This window comes from Lacerta agilis, chromosome 14 (assembly GCF_009819535.1).
Source record: "Lacerta agilis isolate rLacAgi1 chromosome 14, rLacAgi1.pri, whole genome shotgun sequence".
Lineage (NCBI taxonomy): Eukaryota > Metazoa > Chordata > Lepidosauria > Squamata > Lacertidae > Lacerta > Lacerta agilis.
In genome coordinates this window covers 12,137,560-12,151,006 of record NC_046325.1, presented here as the reverse complement: position 1 = coordinate 12,151,006, position 13,447 = coordinate 12,137,560, and the positions used below count along the sequence as shown (strand labels likewise).

Here is a 13,447-nt window from a genome sequence, read left to right as displayed (position 1 = left end):
CGAGGCTGTGCTTTTCGCTTTTCTAAGAAGCCAACAACACCAGAACGGATGATGCAAATTAAGACATCTCATCCACCCTTTCTCTCTTTAGACATAGCATTTACTGTTTTGCCAAATCTATTTTGCTTCTGCTAGCCTTGGAGAAGAACGAAGAAACCACAAGAGCCGCTGGGCGTTTCGCCACCAAGCACAGCTCCCTCTTTCTTTCTTTCTTTCTTTCTTTCTTTCTTTCTTTCTTTCTATTTTAATTATCTTTATTAAAATTAAAATTAAAAACAAAAAATACAAATCCATAAAACACATAAAAAATCAATCAAAACAATTATAATTCAAAACATATAAACAAATCTTGACATGTATCCATAATCTTGCTATTTCACCATTTTAACATTTCCTGGTTTATCGCAACTCTCTCTCTCTTATACATCATTCTACACTTATTTTCCCGTTCTCCACCACTGAGTTCCGCTTGTCGTCCTCTCAGATTATTAACCCTTCTATCTTTGCTACTATAATAATTTCTTATATCTGTGTGTTCTCTTTTATTTACCTATCATACTGCTACATATTCATACTCAGTACAGAATACTGTGTACGTACAGTACAGTACAGAATGGATCCACCACTTCAGTCGAAGTCACCTCCCTCTTTCAAGCACCCTCTTCTTCCAGAACTAGATGGGAGGCTTTGCAGCCTCCAGCATTTTCAGGCCCCTCCCGCTTTCCTGGACACACCCACCTTGTGCTTTCACCTTCCGCGACACATCCAGTCCATCGCGCATCCGGACCAGGCACACTCCGGCACTGAAATCGAAAGTGTCGCTGCAACCGGGGAGAGGGGGAGAAGAGAGAGCCGTGAAGTTTAACATGCAGCGTTCATACAAACAGAACCTGGGATCCTCAACAGCACGTGGCTGTCAGTGTGGTCTTTCCCTACTTGATGAGGTTAACTCATGAAGAGAGTGCCTCTGAACATGTGCAAAGTTGGATTCCACCCAGTCAGTCCTTTCAAGAAAGCAGGGCCTCTGTGCAGAGGCGTAGGAAGGTCAGGTGGTACCCGGTGCGGAAAATTTCTTGTCAACCCCCCCCCCATTGACCCCCCCCTGCAAAAATGGTTTTACATTATTTCATATTTTCTTACAAAGGAATAATAACAAGTAATAATAATAAAAAACATTATTTATATCCCACCCTCCCCGGCCGAAGTCAGGCTCAGGGTGGCTAACATCAGATACATAACATTGGTATAAAATCAAACAATAATTAAATTACCTCCTAAAAACATCTCAAAATCAAATTAAAGTCTAATTAGATGGCTTTCCACAGGGTTAGGGTTGGGAACAGTAATTGCTCCACTGAACTGAAATTTCAGCCTTCACGACATAGGAAAACAGCCAAGTAAACAGCTATTTTGGTGGAGGAGGGTCAAGATATTAACCGATATGCTTGAAATTTCATATATAGCTATATAATCCCTAGTATAGTAAGATAAGACCTTTGGAGCTGGCATAAAAAAAAGGTTTTAATGAACCGCCCTAGTAGGGCAGTAATTGTTCCTTGATAATTTGTCACCCCCTCCATTATGGAACATGGGTCGGCCGCCCCCTACGCCCCCCACTTGCTACACCTCTGCCTCTGTGCCAAGGAAAAGCATTGCCAGACATTTTATATGCACTTCTGCCCACCCAAATACGACTCTTTGCTGCTGCTGGAATTGGTTGAAACCAGGAGTGGAGAAGCCTTTTCATCCTGAGGGCCGCACTGCTTCATGGGCAACCTTCCAGGGGCCAGATATGAGTGGTGGGACGAGGGCCGGAGGCAAAAGCAGGTGCCTCCATTCCAGCCACTCTATAGCCAGAGGTTTCGACACACATTACCTCCCTCCCTCCAGGCAAGCCAAGGCGTGATGTGGAACAGCTGACCCTTTCCCATTGGCCATGCTGGCTGGGTGTGGGGACTGATGGACAGAGTGCAAAAACAACTAGAAGGCTAGAGCATTCCCAACCCTGCTATAAAAGGGAGGAAACATTATCTTGCAGAGGTCTTCCCATCTGGCGTGTATGGGCCATACAGCCCACTGGCTTTGCAAACTCACATTCCTCTAAGCATCGGGTACGTCTTGTTGAAACCCGTTTGAGCCCAGTCTCCTAAACCCTCCACTGCTTCCCCTTCCCGTCGCCTCTTTGCCCTTACTGTATTATGCCCACATAATTCTCCAGGTTCTGCGGACTGTCGGTCTGCCAATTCTGCTTGTAGCCCAGGACGATGGTGTTGGGTTTGAGTCGCCCAAGACCTGAGACCTAGAGAGAGAGAGAGAGAGAACAGGGGCTGCCATTAACTTGTAGCCGTATAAAGGACAGAAATCCAGCAGGACTCATGTCCTTATGCCTGGCAACTGCTCTTCAATGTCCCAAGCAGAGACCTTTCTTCCTGCCCCTTCTTCCTCCTTGAGATCCTTTTCAGAGGGCATCATGGGCTGATCTCCGAGGTGAGCCAAGAACCAGGAGCAAGGCCAGTTTTCAGAACCAGAGAGAAGGTGAGGGCAAAGGGGAAACCCTGGGACCAGGGTTGAGAAAGGAGGCAGAATTCAGGACCAGAGGCCAAGCCAGATGGCACAGCAGGTCTTGCTTCTTGAGGAAGACTGAACTCGAGCAGGAAAACTTCTTATGGTCCAGGAGGACCCGAGGACCAGTCTTGGTGGGCAAGGCCAGTCCAGGGGCCTGCAGACACTGAATTGCCAGGGGCAGATGTTGCAACATGTAGTTCTGTGGCTCACCTCACACAGGTCTGAAGGTTCCTTGTTTGATTCCCAGATTGGACCCGGGGCTTTTGGTCCATTCTCACCCATCTTACGATGAGGGGCAGGAATTGGAAGGACAGGAAGGTGAACTCTCTGGCCCCTCTTGCTGTGTGAGGGAGCACCCTAGCATCCACATGCGTACAGAGGAATTAAGAGCTCCTCTCTCAAATTATGCACCTCAATGTCCTCCGTCCCTTCATGCTTTTTGACGTCTCTGGACAGATCGTGCCATACACTTAAAGCACACCTGATGCACATTTTTAAGCAAACGGCTGCCCCGCCCTAAGAACCTGTCGTTTCCCCCCTCCCAGAACTACAATTCCCAGCACCCTTAACATACTGCAGTTTCCAGGGTTCTCTGGAGGAAGTCGGATGCGCTGTAAATCTATGGTGTGGACCTGCCCCCTCTGCCTTTGCTGCCCCACTCCCAACGTTAAAAGGACCCTTCTAGGTCAAGACCCACCCACACCCACCTGCATGAGGCCCCTGGCTCCAGCTCTCAGGTCCCCCATTGTGATGAAGTTGTAGAAAGAGCGGATCTTTCGTGTGCTGAGCCACTGGAGTTGTTCGTTGTAGCTTTCGACGGATGAGGAGTCTTCCAGCTGACGGTGCAATAAAAAGATGGACAGTCTTATTTAAAATGGCAGCGTCCCAGCTCGTCAGATTTCCCCGGCCTCTTTTCTTTCCATCAACCCCCACAAGGCTCTCTCAGGCCAGGCAAACTCACCTCAGCTACGTTCCCACATATCATGAGGCTCACTTTCTTGGTGAAGGCGTTGACAAAGTCCACCAGGGCTGGGCGGAAGCTGGGTGGGCCTGAGAGGACCAGACACTGAGGCCTAGGAAGGTGAAAGAGCTGTAACTAGGGGCCACTTAGTTAGTTACTGGGATTTCTAGTTCTGTGGGGGGGGGGGTCTCTTAACAACTCTGAGTAACCTTAGCGAACTGCAGTTCCCATGATTTTATTTTATTTTATTACTGAATGTATATACCGCCCTATACCCGGGGTTCGCTGGGCGGTTCACAAAAATAAAATCAATATATAAAACCACAAAAAACATAAAAAACCCAACAACCCAATATCCCCCCCAAAAAACCCCACACATTTTAAAAGGGCTTAGGATGTAAATCAGATCAACCAAAGGCCTGGTTGAAAGGGAACATTTTTGCCTGGCGCCTAAAGTTGTACAGTGGATCCTCTGGTTACAGATTTAATTCGTTCCGGGGGTCCGTGTGCACCCCAAAAAATCCATAACCAGAGGCCCGCTTCTGCACATGCGTGCAGTACGCAGAGCGCTTCTCCGCATGCGACGAAACCCGGAAGAATACACTTCTGGGGTTGCCGCGTTCGTAACCTGAAAGTTACATAACCAGAGCGGTACGTAACCATAAGGTCCACTATACAGTATAATGAAGGCACCAGGCAAACTTCCCTGAGGAGAGCATTCCACAGATGGGGAGCCACTGCCGAGAAGGCCCATTCTCGTGTTGCCACCCTCCGGACCTCTCAAGGAGACTACTCTGGGGGAAGCCGTGGCTGTTTAAAATTGTATAAGCATGCTTTAAATGGTGTGGGTGTGACCATTTTTAACCCCGAGTTTCCACTGAAGGCCGCAGTCCTAAAATGCAAGCTCCATTGAGCCCAGTACGAGCTACTTCCGAGGAAACACGATGCGCGGGATCGTGCTGTGCCTCCCCGGTCTTTCACCCACCCCACCCCAGAAAGGGGGAACAGAACACCAAGGAAATCTGGCTCACGGGCCTTCTGTTCTTCACTTGATAATCTAAAGTAGCTCCCTCACCGAAAATTCTTGACGTGGTCCTCTACGTCGTTCAGGTTCACGGCATTTGACAGGGCCATATTGTAGGTGCCGGCCTGCACTGAGGAACCCCAGTTTACCTCTGTGGGCAGGGGAGAGAAATGAAGGAGAGCTTTAGTCCATATCTACCTTCTGCAATGGATTCAGATACCGGAAGGACCTAGAGGGGTATCCTTCACTGAAGGATCCGCTTCGGGACACAGGGAGATGATCTTGCCTGGCCTAAGGCTATTTGCCCTCCTTGCCCAGGCTTCCCAACCCTCCAGAAGTTTCAGACTACAATTCCCATCGGCCCTAGCCAGCACACTGCTTGAAAGGAGCTTGAAAGCAGCTGCACATGGTACTGTTCAAGCCCTGGCCACCAGCTGATTGGGCCCCAGCTGCATGATACATTTAAAGGCAAAGGATCCTGGGAAGTGTAGTCTGTCAAGGGTGCTGAGAGTTGTTAGGAAACCCCCATCTTCCTCTCACAGAACTACAGTTCCCAGAGTTCCCAGGGAAGAGGGATTGATTGTTAAATTTTATTTCATTGTACACAGGTTGTACATTGATAATAAAGGTATTATTATTATTAAACTACTCTGGGAATGGTAGCTCTGAGAGAGTTCCCTTAGCAACTCTTAGCACCCTTAAGAAACTATCCCCGGGGCGGGCGGAGTCATGGCTGTTCAACGTGGTATGATACTTTGGGATTCTGTGAATTGGATTAAGAAGTAAAATCTCCTCCAGCTGAGAAGGATCCAGTGGTTGGCGCTGGCGAGGCACACGCGGCCTTAAGCGGAAGAGGCATAGCACCCGCAATGTGGTATAGTCCGAAACAGAACTCCTCACAATGATAAATAATGATAAATAATTCTCACAGCTCTTTCTATAAAGGAGGTGTGGAGATCTGGGACGTTCTACCCACACCCCACCCTTTGCTTCTCAGATCCAACACCTGGCTCCCCTCACCTGGTTTCTTGTAGGTGGTGTAGGCCAAGCTCACGACGATGATCCCGATGACAATGAGGGCCGACCACCAATTCAGCAGGAACATGATGACCACGGAGACGATGGCGCCAAACAGGGCTGTCCATTTGCTGAAGTAGCGGAAAGAAGGCCTCCAGCCTGGAGGATGGTGATGATGGGGGAACACAGGCGAGATCAAAAGGTATTGCACACAGAGAGGGAGCCCAGATGTCACCCTGGTTTATCCTATTATTGACCTAGCACAACTCCACACACACGCACATGGCTCCCCAAAAGTACTTGAGGCTACCGATTCCACTCCAAACACCCGCTAGTTGGCTATGCGGGTCCAGAATCTTGTGCGGAACTCAGAAGACACTCAAATCTCCACTCAGCCATGAAGTTCACTGGGTTAAATTTGGGCCTCTCTCTCTCTCTCTCTTTGCCTACCCTACTTCACAAGGGTTGTTGTGAGGATAAAATGGAGAAGACAGAAGAGAAGAGAATATGGAGAGGAGACCTTTGCTAATGGTAAAATTATTCTGGGAAAAGTGGACAGGCACTGAATATCACTGCGAGAACCAGGGGACCAGGCAGAGGGCCTTCTCGGTAGTGGCACCCGCCCTGTGGAATGCCCTCCCACCACCAGATGTCAAGGAAATAAACAACTATCTGACTTTTAGAAGTCATCTGAAGGCGGCCCTGTTTAGGGAAGTTTTCAATGTTTGATGTTTTATTGTGTTTTTAATATTCTGTTGGAAGCCGCCGACTGGTTGGGGAGGCCCGGCCAGATGTGCAAGGTATAAGTAATAAATTGTTGTTGTTGTTGTTGTTTTATTATTATAAAGCATGGGTAGGCAAACTAAGGCCCGGGGGCCGGATCCGGCCCAATCGCTTTCTAAATCCGGCCCACAGATGGTTCGGGAATCAGCGTGTTTTTACATGAGTAGAATGTGTGCTTTTATTTAAAATGCATCTCTGGGATATTTGTGGGGCATAGGAATTCGTTCATTCCCCCCCCCAAAAAAAATATAGTCCGGCCCCCTACAAGGTCTGAGGGACAGTGGACTGGCCCCCTGCTGAAAAAGTTTGCTGACCCCTGTTATAAAGGCTAAAAACACACAAATACCTTACACACACCCCACTGCTCTCACCCTTGCATACACAAACCTCTTTTCCAGCTTTCTTTCCTCACTCTGAGGAAAGAGGAGCAAAGGGAGGAAACGCAGCAAGCTGTTTAAGTGGGAAGATTCAGGTGGGGAAGGGGAAGGGGAGGCAGTGTGGCCTAAGGAGAGTGCTGTGGACCAAATCAGGACCTTCCTCTGCCCCTTTCACTTCTCATTCCAGCCTTCCTGGCAGCGGCTCACCTGGCAAAAGCTCATTGTGAATGCAATGCGGACCAGCCCGTTCCTGCCTGGCACAGTTTGCCCAGCCTGTTCGTTCATTCGTCTTTCCCAGCATGTCCATGTTTGCTCTTTCCCGCCTCGTACCCTCCCCCCCCCAATACACCATTTCTACCTCCCACCTGCCCACCACCCACCTTACCTGGGGAGTTGGTCACAGTGGCATGGAAGCAGCTGAAGTTGATAAGGGCATAAGAGCACAAGAAGAAATTGGAGATGACGGGGGCGATGGTGTTCAGATCCGCTGCAGAGGCAAAGAAAGGAAAGGTAAACCAGGAGGCACTGTGTTCTGGCGCAGAACAGGGGATGGGATGTGGAGGGGGTTCTCTTGTATGCTCTACTCAAGCAGCTAGCCCTAATTTCATAGAATCATAGCCTTGTGAGGGACCCTGAGGGTCATCTAGTCCAACCCCCCGCAATGCAGGAATCTCAGCCAAAGCATCCACGACAGGTGGCCATCCAACCTCTGCTTAAAACGCCCCCAAGGAAGGACAGTCCACAACCTCCTGGGGGAGACCGTTCACGTCTGCGCTATTTGTTTATTATTATTTTATTTATTACACCCATTAACCCCAAACACACAAAAAGTCGCAAAGTGACCGACAAAAGCAGCGTGGCCCTCATAAGGGGGGGGGGGGAAATCAAGTATATAAGAAAAACGACGGAACAAAATCCCTAAAATTATAAAAAGGATTATTGTATCCCCGCCCTGCTAAAAAAAATGAACACCGTGAGACATGAGAGAAAGCATGGAACAGTTTGGGTACTATGCAACTAAGTTTTAGTTAGTGTAGACCTATTGAAATTAAGACACGGGGCTGAGTGAGGTCCATTAATTTCAAGAGATCCACTCTGCATAAAACTCAGCATAGTTGAATACCGCCCTATGATCTCAACGAATGACCCAAAGCCTGGGAAAATTGGAATGGCTTGGCCTGACACCCAAATGCCAGTGTCGTGTCCTGGTTAGAATATTGGACAATGACCTGGGAGACCAGGTTTAGAATTTCCACTCAGCCCTGAAGCTCACTGTGTCAATCACAAAACAATAGCTTTCAAGGGTGGAAATTGCGGGTCTGATAAATAAGGGAGGGAAGGTGGTCTCTCTTACCAATAAGGATGAAGGCAACAGCTATGAGGAAGGTCAGAGCGTAGGCCCTCAGCGGCTCACTGTTCTTTCCATATCCCTTTGCGAAGAAGCCAATGAGGGGATACAGATTGTCCTTGCAAAGGCACTGGGGGTGGGGGGAGGAGAGGAGCACAAGTGAGAAAGGAGGGAAACGTCCAATGGGAGAGATCTTCACAGTTTTTTTCAAACTCCCGTCAGCAGCGGGTAGTGCCCATTGAGACCGGTAGGATCATGCTACCATAGAACTGTAAAACTGGAAGGGTACTCTGAGGGTCATCTAGTCCAACCCCCTGCAATGGAATGGATGGAAGGCAGCGAAGCCTATTGAGATTAGGCATGGACCTCCACGGCTCCCTTTTCGGCAGCTGCTGAAAACATTCTTGTTGAGACAAGCCCACCCAGACCCTTAGAAAGTTGAGATAACCTTGATCCGCTTCAGCATTTTAGCTTTTGTACATTTTAAAGCACTGCTGCAAATTCGATTTTCTCGTTTTATCTTTCCATAAATTGCTTTGAGTTTTGTTTGTTTGTTTTACAATCAAGCAGTATATATATATCTTTCATGAAACAAACAAACAAACAACCCGAAGGTTTTGCTAGAGCTGATGACAGGCAGGGTCAATTACAGGAAACCCCCCATATTTAAGTGGAGTTTACGTTTCGAGGCACTGCAAGCGCTGGTGAAATGCCATCCAAAAAGCCTGCAAACAGCCTGTTTTTGCCCCTGCCTCTTTCGGCAAGGTTTGCAGGTCACTTCCGGGTTCAGCGCAATGTGCGTGTGCGCAGTCGCTCGGGTATTGAAAAGCATGTAAATGCGGGGGTTGCCTGTAATTTGAGTTGTGTTGGGTTTAGAAGGAAGTTGACAGCCAGGATCACCCCTGGGGTAAAAAGGTAAAGGTAAAGGGACCCCTGACCATCAGGTCCAGTCGTGTCCGACTCTGGGGTTGCGGTGCTCATCTCGCTCTATAGGCCGAGGGAGCCGGCGTTTGTCCGCAGACAGCTTCTGGGTCATGTGGCCAGCATGACAAAGCCACTTCTGGCGAACCAGAGCAGTGCACGGAAACGCCGTTTACCTTCCCGCTGGAGCGGTCCCTATTTATCTACTTGCACTTTGACATGCTTTCGAACTGCTAGGTTGGCAGGAGCAGGGACCGAGCAACGGGAGCTCACCCCGTGGCAGGGATTCAAACCGCTGACCTTCTGATCAGCAAGCCCTAGACTCTGTGGTTTAACCCACAGCGCCACCTGGGTCCCCACCCCTGGGGTAGTTGTAAGCAAAGAAGACGGGCAAGGCAGGTGCAGGCAGACAGGTTGATGGGTCAGTGCCCCATGGGGCCCAGTGGGTCAGCCTCCACAGCCTTCCTTACATCTTGAACTCCAAGTAGAGCTTGGGTATAACACACCCACACACCCAACACCCACACACCATGCTTTCCCCAAATTACCTGGAAGACCTTGGGGGCAGAGACGAGGCAGGCCAAAGCTGAGGAGAGGGTGGCGGCAAAGATCCCGGCTGTGATGAGGGGGCTGAACCCAGACACCAAGCTCATGGTCTAAGAGACAAGCGAGGCGACAAAACCGTATTACGGGAGGGGGAGGAGAACCCCAGTAAACCCAAGATGCAGTTACAAGGCCTCAATCCTTTCCCACAGAGAGCCAAGGGAGGGGAGGCGGGAACACCGGCTCCCCCTACCTGGTAGTCATTGGCCAAGCCATATTCGCAGGTCCCAGCCACGGTGCACTCGGTGAAATTCCACCCGAATTCGCAGGCCCGGCCAACACAGTCCCCGCTGGTGAAGTTGGCGGACGCCAGGGTGTCGTTGATGTTGCCGGAGGCGTCGCGGACCATACAGGTGCCTGGCAAGAGGAAAGGTCATGATTATTAATATTTTTTTAAGGTGAAGGGCTTCTTGTGGCCACGAGAGCCCCATGGGCTGGGCGGGGGAGGGGGGAAAGCGAGGAGGTCGAGCAGCTGCTATGGGGCAGGTAGCAGGGAGCAGACTGAGCCGTACAGTGTGCCACAAGCCCTCTATGCGATCCTGCTAACTTCAGGTGCCGTGGGAGACACGATTGCTCTGCCTGTGTCAAAGGAAGATTCACTGATCCACTTTAATACATGGAATGGAGGCAGGGAGGCACCAGGTAATAACGTTCCACCCCAGACTATGGCCCCATGCACATAATGCATATAAAGCATGTTCCCTCCACCTCAAAGAATTCTGGGAACTGTAGTTTGTTAAGGGCGCTGGGTCTGTGAAGGGTAAAGAGACCCAGTGTGGTGTAGTGGTTAAGAGCGGTGGACTCATAATCTGGTGAACCGAGTTCGCGTCTCCGCTCCTCCACATGCAGCTGCTGGGTGACCTTGGGCTAGCTAGTCGCACTTCTCCGAAGTCTCTCAGCCCCACTCACCTCACAGAGTGTTTGTTGTGGGGGAGGAAGGGAAAGGAGATTGTAAGCCACTTTGAGACTCCTTCGGGTAGTGAAAAGCGGGTGGTGTGTGTATGTGTGTGTGTGGTTTAAATAGAAGGTGTATGCAGTGCTATTCTAGAAAAAAGAGGTGCCGGAACTCACCGTGAACACCTCCTTTGTTCTCTTATAATGGCAATGGCACCCACCTGAGAGCTGCCAGAACTGAGTTCCGGCAAGTTCCGGCTGAAAAATAGCCCTGGCTGTATGTAGTCTTGGATAATAATGTTGCTGTGAAATGTGCCACCCGAGATTCCTGTGGCAGTGAGTTACTAAAGCACCCTGCTCCTTCCCTGAGGGCAGGGAAGAGGTTTGTTTTGTATATATTTCTAATGAAAGGTGTGTGTTTTCGTAAGAATGAGTCAGCATTGTAAGGCGTTCACGTTTTAAATTAAATCGCTGGGAGACCAAACAGGTCTAAATCATTTGTTGTCTTCCCGCTAGGCCTCTCAGGGTCAGCAAAAGTGTCTTGGCCCAGCGCTGGCATGCACCATTCTTGTAGGGAAGCTCTTTTACCTATGGTGGCAGCGATCGCCAGGTACGTCAAGGTTGTCAGGAAGATAGCCATGAGTGTCCCCTGGGGGATGGCCACCGCCGGGTCCTGCCGAGGAAACAGCACAATGAGCGATAATTGCAGGCTGCGATTGGCCAAGGGCGTTTCCACCTCAGTGCTCTTCCGAGGCAGAGGTGAGGCAGCAAGGCCTTCTTCACCTGGTTGCCCTTTGGTCCCTCCCCTCCCAGAACTGTTCGCAGCAGCAGCCATTCCACCAGGTGAGATAGCTGGGAACCACCAGGTGTTTGACAACACATCCCTTCGCCCCCTTCAGCTGCTGCAACACCAGCTTGCGGCTTCCGAGGGAAAGGCAGAGCCAGCAAAAACACATGCATCAGATTCAAACAATTCCTGGGGCCCAGCAGACCTGGTGGGGGCTCACGGTTATGTATAGCAACCGCCTCACAGGGTTGTTGTGACGATGAAGTGGGGAGGGGGAGAACCAGCATCACCCCCTTGAGCTGCCTGGATGAGAGGTGGGATATAAATGCAAGTCATTATTGACTAAATTAAACAAAAGCAAAACACAGACCCGGAACAATTTACCTTGAGGTCTCCCGAGATATTGGCACCAGCCAGGATCCCCGTAGCCGAAGGGAAGAAGATGGAGAACATGCCGAAAAAGCTGCCAGTTTCGCCTCGCCATTCAGGGCCGATATTGTCCAAGAAGTTACTGGCTTTGGAAAAGGAGGAGAGAAAAGGATAGGGGATTTACTCAAACCCAGTGGGGGCGAAAAACCAGAATGTTCTAGTTTTTTAAAGAGATAATCAGGTCAAACCAAATTTCTGAATCGGTGGTGCTGCTGCTGCTGCTGGTGGTGGTGGTGGTGGTGATGATAATAATAATAATAATAATAATAATAATAATAATAATAATAATAATAATAATAATAATAATAATGATGTATTATTATTTATACCCCGCCCATCTGGCTCAGTTTCCCCAGCCACTCTGGGCGGCTTCCAACAAACAGTTAAAAATACATTAAAACACCAAACATTAAAAACATCCCTAAACAGGGCTGCCTTCAGATGTCTTCTAAATGTCAGATAGTTGTTTATTTCTTTGACATCTGATGGGAGGGTGTTCCACAGGGCAGGCGCCACTACCGAGAGGAACGTTTAGCCCAGCAGGCTTCTCCATTTGACCTGCAAGGCTGTTTTGGCCAAGCCAAGGCACACACCTGATGTCAGGTGTAGGGGAATCAGATAAAGATACAGCTGGGCTGAAAGCAATGGGAAGGAAGCCGCAGAAGTCAGCTGATCCCCTGTTTTAGGTAGGCTGGGGTTGTTTTGTGCCAGCAGGGCAAATCTTACAGGGTGAATGGTTCTGGGAGGAAGCTGGCGCCTAGGGCATAAAAGATTGCGGAGGACGTAGCCCTTACTTCGATAGCTGAAGTACCCCTTAGCCATTTTCTCTGGAGTGGCTGGGATGAGGGTGCCCACAAAATAATTGATGAAGGAGATCATGATGACGAAGAAGAAGACAACTTGAGCCTGGAAAGAGAGGGGTTGTTAAACGAAGCCATGCTTCCGAGCAAACGTTTTCTTCACCCAACTGGAAGCCAGCCCTATCTGGTCCTGATTCTCAGGGTCTCTTCTTGATTGACACCCTCTCTTCTCCTCTCCACGGGACGAGGATTTCGCTTCTGCTCTTTCTAAAATCAAAGCTGATGCCCACACCCAACCACCACAGACCCAGGACTCCTGGCTTCCTGAAACTTTGTGCTCTGTTTTAACTGCACCCCGTTACCCAAATCCAAACATGGTTTCCTTTCCAGTTACCTTGGCTTCCCATTCCATGCCAGCCAGGGCGATGCCCAGGAGAACAGTGATGGTGATCACACCCACGATGCGGATGTCGTTTGTTGGGTCGGTCATCACCCCATCGAACTCCTGTCGGAGGAGAGTGAAGGTGAGGTAAGCCTCAAAGGCAGGTCTGACCCACTCCCCTGGGATTGTCTTTTCCTCTTTGGGTCCTTGGTTCATGTCCATCGCTTAGAGCACAGGGGAACAGAGCTGCCAGGTCAGGGGCTGAGTGGTGCGCTCTGCCATTGTGGAAACCCAGGGGAGCGTAAATGTGGCTCCCAAACAGTCACACCGCCAGGCACTGATCAGGTGCGAGTTTCCTGAACCCAGAACTACAATGACTGGCAGAAGCTCTCCAGGGTTTCAGGCAAGGGGCATTTCCTATCCTACCTGAAAATTGAACCTGGGAACTTCTGCATGCGATGCAAACGCTCCGCCGCCGAACTGCAGCCCTGCTTCCTCCTCAAAGGCTCCTGTTCCTAACATATGCATCTCCACTAGAATATTCTAATGAGCATGT

At 49.6% G+C, this 13,447-nt stretch overlaps 1 protein-coding gene across 1 annotated transcript in view; it reads right to left on the bottom strand.

The window, feature by feature from the left end:
* Window positions 1-13,447, bottom strand: part of LOC117059128 (solute carrier family 12 member 3-like) — a 33,444-nt gene that overhangs the window by 7,272 nt on the left and 12,725 nt on the right. The window contains exons 7-20 of the mRNA XM_033170659.1: window positions 12,904-13,014; window positions 12,504-12,615; window positions 11,665-11,795; window positions 11,082-11,166; window positions 9,793-9,956; window positions 9,545-9,652; window positions 8,082-8,205; window positions 7,113-7,214; window positions 5,571-5,726; window positions 4,602-4,701; window positions 3,527-3,638; window positions 3,273-3,401; window positions 2,193-2,299; window positions 739-821 (exon numbers count right to left, since the gene is read on the bottom strand). Of these exons, the coding sequence (XP_033026550.1) occupies window positions 739-821; window positions 2,193-2,299; window positions 3,273-3,401; window positions 3,527-3,638; window positions 4,602-4,701; window positions 5,571-5,726; window positions 7,113-7,214; window positions 8,082-8,205; window positions 9,545-9,652; window positions 9,793-9,956; window positions 11,082-11,166; window positions 11,665-11,795; window positions 12,504-12,615; window positions 12,904-13,014 (1,624 nt within the window). The remainder of the gene's footprint in view (window positions 1-738; window positions 822-2,192; window positions 2,300-3,272; window positions 3,402-3,526; window positions 3,639-4,601; window positions 4,702-5,570; window positions 5,727-7,112; window positions 7,215-8,081; window positions 8,206-9,544; window positions 9,653-9,792; window positions 9,957-11,081; window positions 11,167-11,664; window positions 11,796-12,503; window positions 12,616-12,903; window positions 13,015-13,447) is intronic.